Genomic DNA, 8,054 nt, shown 5'->3' with positions numbered 1-8,054 from the left:
CTCTCCTCTCTCTGCCTCTCCTCTCTCTGCCTCTCCTCTCTGCCTCTCCTCTCTCTGCCTCTCCTCTCTCTGCCTCTCCTCTCTCTGCCTCTCCTCTCTCTCTGCCTCTTCTCTCTCTGCCTCTCTGCCTCTCTGCCTCTACCTCTGCCTCTGCCTTTGCCTCAGGAGAGCTGGGATTAAAGACCTGCATAATCACTGCTCTTTTAAAGATAAAACACGAAGCAATGTCTTTTTGCAAGGCTGAGGCTGTAGCTGAGTGGTACAATGCTTATCCAGCCTGCATGAAGCCCTGAGTTCAATCTGGGTAGAATGGAGAAAGAAAGGAAAGTAGGAAGAAGGGAAAGAGGGTGGGAGGGAAAAAGGGAAGAAGGAAAGAGAAGTAAAACTGGAAAAGTTAAGTCCCCAGGTCCTTGGAGGTTCAAGTTCATATTTCTCCACCAAGTGTTCCAACAATTAGACCCTTAACTGGCTTCTCTTACTGGGAATTGAAGTCCTGTTTATAGGCTTCAGCTGGTTGTGGGGTACAAATCAGGGGACAGACAAAGTCTCACCTATGATTTGGTAGAGCAAAAGACGACTGAAAGCCAGAGACTAAGGACCCGAAACTGGACATCATGAGTGTCACAAATATGTCAGACCACCCCCTCTCAGCAGCCCAGGGAAAGCCATAGCAAAGTACCTTTGCTCTGTGGGTCCATCCATCCCTTTTTACAACGCCGGTCAGAAGAGCACTGTGCACCTCGCCTGGGATACTGCAGGAAGTAACAGAGAGTAAATACTGACCCGTGAGCCATCAAGATTCCACAGTTCATTGCAACACTACTTACAGTAGCCAGAAAGGGAACACAGACCGAATCCGTTAGTGTGAGAGGAGACAAGAAAAGGTGGTACATTCATATGTGGACTGTGTGTGTGTGCTTATGCATTCTCAGTGTAGGCCAGAGGTCAGCATCAGCTGTCTTTTTCTATCACTCTTCCATATATATATTTGAGACAGGGTCTCCCATTGAGACTGTAGCTTACCTATTTGACTGGGCTGGCCAACTACCAAGCCCCAGGGCTCCACCAGTCTGTCTCCCCAACAGTAGGATTACAAGTGTGCACAGCTGTACCCTGCTCTTTATGTGGATGCTGGGGATCAAACTCAGATCCTCACACTTGATAGTAAGTAGATTAGACTGATCCATCGTCCCAGGCCCCCATATGTGGCGTCTTATTCAGCCAGGCCCTGACACATGCTACATTGTGGACTGCCTTCAAACCATGGTGTGGGGCAAAAGGAGCGAGCCACAAGAGGACACGTTCTGTGTGGTTCTCTAGATGGGAAATGTCCTGTGCACGTGAATAGGCAAATCCAGAGTCAGAGAGCAGATTGATGGCTGTCCATGGGAGGGTGGAAGAGATTGATCGCTAATGGGGACAGTTTGTTTTGGGGAGTCAAAGTTTCTTTGGGGTGGGGGTGATAGAAAATTTCTAGACTTGGGCGATGATTTGCATGATATATACTTGGAAGTCATGGGTTTTAGAGTATATGATTCTATCTCAATTAAAAACAAGAATAAAACAAAATGTAAATAGCAGATGTCAAGGCAGCCAAGAGGCCTTTTCCGGGATGGTCTCTGGGGTGGAGAGCAGGTGGCGAGGTTGAGGGTTATAGTGGCCTTGCCACCACAGAACCAAGTGAGCAGACCGGTACCACGATGCAGCGGGCAATGTGGGGAGGAAAGGACTCAGCCAGCACACACCAGCACGCTCCTGGCTGGAGAAAATGGGTCAGCTATGTCTGGGGGCTCCAGGGCAGAATAAGGGGAGAGGGATGAGAGCATTTTACTTTCTGCATTTTTGGCTTCATGCAGCCGGTCTAACAGCAGTCTTGGGAAAGACAGAGCAAATACCGGTGCACAATAGCCTCTGCCCATTGTCATCTGGGCATTTGTGTCTAAGATCTAGGCCAAGGTTCTAGGTCTTGAGTCCAGGTACTCCTGGGTTATGTGAGATCAGGTTTCTATGTGGGTTGTGCTGCCTTGGCTGAGTCATTTCACGTCCTTTAAGCTTTGACCCCTCTGTTAAAGGAGGGTAACTTGCTTTGTCTGGCATGGCGGATGTGAGGGTGGAATGGGTTTGGGAATGGGTTTAGCATGTAGTCCTTGCTCAGTGGATAGTTCACACAGTTTTCAGACTCATTTTCTCTTTACTGCCTGGATTGCTTCCTTTCTGTGACCCACCAGGCCCCAGGGTCCTTCTCTAAGTGACCCCTAACTGCAACTGTGACTCTTTTTGCCTGCAAACCCCAAGTCACATCTTTCTAGCCTAACCACCTGCTGGGTTCATTATAGGTCCTGAAAATCATTGAATGAATGAATGAATGAATGAATGAATGAGTTATTATGTGCTAATGCTCTTGGGCTACTGTGATTTTCCTTTATCAGTTAGAAGGATCTCCCAGGAAATAAACCAATTCTGGGTTTGTTTGTTTTCTTTGATTTTTTGGGTTTTGGTTTTGTTTTGTTTTGTTTTTTAATCTCTAAAAGAAACTCTATTAGTTTTGTGGTTGTTGCATGGGTTGGGGAGCTTTTTGACCATTCTCCTGGCTGACAGACCAAGTATTTCCCTCCCTTTTGAGCTGGGCCTCTCTATGACCACAGAACTACCAGGAGGCAGCAGAACTAACACTTGAGGCCAGCTCCAGGCTTAAGCCTTCTTCCTTCTTGGCTCTGGGATTCCTGAGCTGTTGGAAAGACCCTGAGGAGGGAAAAACTCTTTAATAGAGTCCCTGGAAGGGGAGAAGAGCCCAGCACTTTTGAGCCTCCAAAGGAGCCTAATGGCAGCTCTGTGAGAAAGAAGCCAAAACAACAGAAAACCCACCCCGCAGGGATCAGTCCACCACAGAACTGCGATAACAACCCCAGCTGTGTGAAGCCCTTCAGGTCCACAGGAGTTTGAATAGCTAGACCACACTGTGTATGTTCAGATGCACATTAGGGCTTGGATGTGTTTACTGAGTGGACCAGAGATAGAGTATGGACAAACGAGAGGAGACACTCATGCAGGTGGAATGGTCCAGGCCAGAATGTAGTGTAGACTAAACTCCCCTCCCCAGAGTCATGTGGTGCCCTCCAGGCTGGCTGCCTTGTGGAGGCCTTGGGTTTCATCTGCTGTGGGTGATCCTCTTGGTTCAAACAGCAGCATGTTTTCTGAGGGCTCACGGTGTACCGTGAGGCTATGCCTTAAGTAGTCTCTGGTATAAAATAGGGCCTTCCAGTTATCCTCCTGAATTTGTGAGGCTTCAGTGAGATGTGAACTAGATCACACACATGCCAGGAATCATACTGTTGTGAGCTGTTGCACAGAGCGCCAGCAAAGGAAAGAGTAGGTGTTTGCACTGGCCCCTGGGCTGCAGCCCGAGACCAGGGCGTGGGCAGACGTTCCCAGAATGCATCTCAGCCCTGCGTCCTATCAGAGTAGGTCCCCTGCTTACCTCAGGACACAGCTTCTGCACTTGGCCTTCTGACTTGACATAGTTTGTCATGACAAAGAACGAGTTCCCCTGCAGAGAGAAATGGAGGGACAGAGGCCAGGCCTTAGGGAGCAGAACTCCTTAAGCTGTCATAATGTGTTTTGCTAAGTGCTAGGGGGGGCGAGCCTTTGTACTCTTGGAAGCCTTTTGAAACCAGCCGTGGGCAGCGCACGGACTCTGCTGAGGGCTTAATATCAAAGCCACAGGAACTGTTCCCACTGGGCAAGGGGGAGCGGAGGAGATTTCAAAGGAGGGAGAGCAGTCATTTTCTGAGCCAGCCTCAAAAGCAGCTGTGTCATTTTCTGACACAGTAAAAATCCCATTAAATCGAGACTCTGGAGAGCCAGGGATGCGGAGGTGGGGTGTGGGCTGCACCCTGGGCAGGCTGTTCAGATTTCTCAAGGCTTAATGGAAGGCCACAGGGCTTCCCACTACCTGGGCAATCAGTGGCTTTTGTGGTTTCTAGTTGGAAACAAATAGCAGCTTGGGTCTGATGCTTTTGCCAAGTGCCCTACCTCCCGAGGGTGGCGAATGGGCCATTTTGTTCCTCCCCCTCCATCTGTTCCTAACTCCTCGGCCCCTCTTTTATTTCTCCTTTTTTGGTAACCGCTTTCATTTTCTCGGCTTTGCAAACTCAGCTAACCATACACTTCTCTGTGGTCTACCCCTTCTCTTTCTTCGTCACCACATCCTTTCTTTCGAAAGACTTGAGAATCATCTCCTGGCGACCTTTTTCAATAACAGGACACGCAAGCCTCATAGAGGACACGCCCTCTGCCCTTCTGAACCCAGGCTGGGATCGCCAGGCGGTGACCCTACTCCTAAAGTCCTGTGCGCCCCCGTGTGAGTGAATGAGATCGTGTTTGGAACGCGCCAGGATGCTCCGTGCTATTTTGAGCAGCCCGGTAGGACTGGATAAAGCAAAGACGCATCTTCTTTGATGCAGCTGGATGTGACCCAGTTTTGCCATTTTTAGGTTTTCTCAGTTGGGATTTTTTTTTCTCACAGGTTTTAAATAGGGCCAGTGCCTCTCTTTTCTTTTGAGACAAGGTCTTATGTATTCCAGGCTGACCTCAAACTCACTGTGCAGCGGAGGGTGACCTTGAACAGCTGATTCTCCAGCCTTGACCTCCTGGGGCTGCAGGGTTTCGTGCTTACTAGCCAAGCGTTCTACCAGTTGAGCTACAATTCTTAGTCCCAAGCTCTTTTTTATTTTTATTTTCTAATGAGGCCCTAGACCCCTAAGGATGGGGATGGGGACAGAAACGTGGCCCGGAATTCCCCGGCACTTACCTGCAAAGGGAAGGTGTAGTCTGCAGTGTCAAAGATGCTGGGTACTAACTTCGTCACCCCACCCTCTGTGACATTCTCCATCACCTCTGCTATGCCTTTGACCTTGGTGTGCACGGAGCTGATAACAGGCTCTTTCCGCTGGTACAGCTTATCGCTCACCAAAGCAAAGCTGAGGACAGAGGAAAAAACTTCAGTGGCTTCCTCACAACAGAGGACAGTAGTTTGGGCGGCTGATTCTGGGGGAAGGGATGTCACTGGACCTGCTGCTGGTGACAGTCTGCTTCAGTTTCCTTGGGACTCTCCCTGCTACAAACTGGGGCTAGCAGCCATACCTGCCCCTCCCGTTATCACTACCTACTTTAGATGGCAATCTCAACTCAGAGGTCTGCTCTGGTCGAGTTGAATGGCTCTGTCTAGGACTCAGCGCCACACTGGCTTGGCTTGCTCTTGTTTCAGGAGATTACATTCTCTCTCTCTCTCTCTCTCTCTCTCTCTCTCTCTCTTTCTCTCTCTCTCAGACAGGGAGACAGGGCCTGTCTATCCTGGTGTCATCCCGGTCCACACCGGGACACCCTTCAAACTCACAAAGACCCTCCTAGCTCTGACTCTTGAGTGCTGGGATTCAAGGCATGTGCCACCACACCCTGCATTTATAAGAAATGCACAGAATCAATAAATCTATATAGAAGGAAAATGGGTAGTTGCCAGGAGAGGAGAAACGGAGAAGGGCAGTTAATGGGTATATTACTTCCTTTTAAGATGACAGAAATACATTGCTAGACAAAGGCATTATTACAGGATATCGTGTACCTCTTAAATGACACTGGTGACATTAAATGACATTTTTACATTAAAATAGTCCTTCATTCCTCCCCCTTTTAGGTGGTCAGTTTTATGCTCTATGAATTTCACCTCCATAGGTGAGATGAATATCACACATAGACAGATGCCTATAGAAATATCAAAACAAAGGAACAGAGATCTAGGTCAGGATGATGCTTATGGAGAAAAACAGTGAAATGGGGCAAAGGATAAGTTTACAGGGCACAGAGCTGGATCAGCGAACTGTTTCTTAAGTCGCACAGAAGCACATCGATATTACATTATCCACAGTACATTCTAGTGTTTCTTCAGGAGGGATTAAAGAAGGAAAACATTGGTCTAGTGAGGTGGTCTCCATGCGTAAAATCACTTGCTGACAAAATTGACGACCCGGGTTCAAACCCCAGGCCCCACCTGATGACCGAAGGCAAGAACTGACTTCTGAACATTATTCCCTGACTTCCACATGCACACCAGGGCACATGAGCATGTAACTGCGCACAAAATGTAAACAGTTTAAAAAAAAAAAAGACATTAGAGCTAGAAATCCAGATTTGGGACCCACTCAGCATGTCTGATGCAGAGTGCAATAGAACACATGTAGACAAATCCAATTACGAGTGCTCTGTCTCACCCCGGCCTCAAATCACATAGAAATACTTGGGATTTTCTTTCAAGCTATCCCTTGCAACTTCATCCCAGAGCAACTGGTGCTCTACCTCAATCTGATGTATCATCCCCATTCTAGAATATGCAACACATGATGATCTCCGATTGAATCCGATTGAACTTTTTCGAACTAGTAAAGGCTTTGCAAACGTAATGGACCTTTGTATCATAATGAACACGAAAATTCTATTAACATATTCCAGAGATGAATCAAAGGAGGGACGAGGCAAAGAGAGTCTGCAGCGCCTTGCCCTTTAAAAAGAGTAGTCTAATGATCAATTCAGTCACCAACTCTTTTGTTTGTTTGTTTTTGTTTTTCTTATTTTTATTTTTTTTTTTTGGTTTTTCGAGACAGGGTTTCTCTGTGTAGCCCTGGCTGTCCTGGAACTCACTTTGTAGACCAGGCTGGCCTCGAACTCAGAAATCNACTCACTTTGTAGACCAGGCTGGCCTCGAACTCAGAAATCCGCCTGCCTCTGCCTCCCAAGTGCTGGGATTAAAGGCATGTGCCACCACACCCGGGCCCAGTCACCAACTCTTGATTTCATGGAATGATTCAAGAGAAGCTAGGCCTCTTCTCTGGGCCATGGGTTCAGTCCATGAATGGGAGTGTGTGTGTGTGTGTGTGTGTGATAATTCTCTAATCTGTAATCCCAGTGACTATTAGCTCTAAGAAACAGATGTTCAGTGCTTTCGAGTGCATGCAAAGCCACCAGCCCCCAGAGCAAGCACAGTATCAAGGGGCTGGAATCTAGCTGAACCTGGTAGGATGGGCGAGATTGAGAGGAACTGGAGAACCTGGCAGGCAGAAGAGATCAGACAGAGGAGAAGCTAGGGTCACCCAAAGTAAGGGTAGCCTGGAAGAGAAGGGATGCAGTGGAGGTAGAGAAAGAGGTTGGGCCAGGGAGCCCTGAGATTGGCTCTGTCTGGACTCACCAGATATAGATGCAGATGGCCCCTAGGAAGGTGTTCTTCAGAGTCCCAATCCATATGCTATGGATTTCAAGGACTTTCCCGGATTTATGGCTGCATAAGTGGCTCACGGGCAGCATGGTGAGAAGGTTCTCAGAGCACCCCAGGGGAGGAAGTGACTCGAAGCAAAGTCTGCCTATTTCTTTTAAAGGAACCCCAGAGTTCTGAGCAAAGGTAACTCTAAAGCAAAAGCTCTGAGAGAGACCTCCCTCTTCAAGGAGCTGGGGCCTCCCGTCAGGCTTTGCTTCCTGTACTCACACCCTCACTCATGGGGCCGGGCAGCATCTGTAGGAGCATCTTCTTCCCCAGGTCAAGGGCAGACACATTTATGGCTCAGTTCCTTGGGCCAAACTACAGAAGGCTACATTGTTTCATGCAGTGAACATCAGCAAAGCAACAGTGTTGCACACTGCCTTTCACAAGTCCGTCTCTCCCCCCCTCCCCCCATAGTTTTTCGAGACAAGATTTCTTTGTGTGACAGCACCCTTGGCTGTCCTGGACTGGCTTTGTAGACCAGGCTGGCCTCACAGATATCCTCCTGTCTCTGCCTCCCAAGTGCTAAGATTAAAGGCACGCGCCACCACCCCTGACCACAAGGGTCTTGACAGCTCTGTCTACATTGACATGACTGAGATGATGAAGGGTTCCAGACAGCACCTTGGGTATCAGTCCGGAGATGAGGACAGATGACACAGCTGTGAGAGCCCTCTGAAGGAGAAGAGTGCAGGATGGACCTGTCACCTGTCATGGGTGATTACCAAAGGAAGGGGACCAGGCAAGC

The 8,054-nt window shown here is 48.5% G+C and overlaps 1 protein-coding gene and 1 long non-coding RNA gene across 3 annotated transcripts in view; one reads left to right on the top strand and one right to left on the bottom strand.

The window, feature by feature from the left end:
- LOC110294272 overlaps positions 1 to 8,054 on the top strand; it is a 51,203-nt gene that overhangs the window by 35,292 nt on the left and 7,857 nt on the right. The window lies entirely within an intron of this gene.
- P2rx7 (purinergic receptor P2X 7) overlaps positions 1 to 8,054 on the bottom strand; it is a 39,139-nt gene that overhangs the window by 25,502 nt on the left and 5,583 nt on the right. The window contains exons 1-4 of one of the 2 annotated variants that reach the window (XM_029477986.1): positions 7,238 to 7,451; positions 4,811 to 4,979; positions 3,479 to 3,547; positions 680 to 752 (exon numbers count right to left, since the gene is read on the bottom strand). In XM_029477986.1, coding sequence (XP_029333846.1) covers positions 680 to 752; positions 3,479 to 3,547; positions 4,811 to 4,979; positions 7,238 to 7,353 — 427 coding nt within the window. In that variant the 5' untranslated portion in view covers positions 7,354 to 7,451. Of the gene's footprint in view, positions 1 to 679; positions 753 to 3,478; positions 3,548 to 4,810; positions 4,980 to 7,237; positions 7,452 to 8,054 lie in introns of those variants that run through there. The other variant, XM_021162383.2, reaches the window with a different exon arrangement.

The sequence above is a fragment of the Mus caroli genome, chromosome 5 (genome assembly GCF_900094665.2).
Source record: "Mus caroli chromosome 5, CAROLI_EIJ_v1.1, whole genome shotgun sequence".
In the NCBI taxonomy this organism is placed as follows: Eukaryota; Metazoa; Chordata; class Mammalia; order Rodentia; family Muridae; genus Mus; species Mus caroli.
This window is presented reverse-complemented; position numbering and strand designations above follow the sequence as displayed.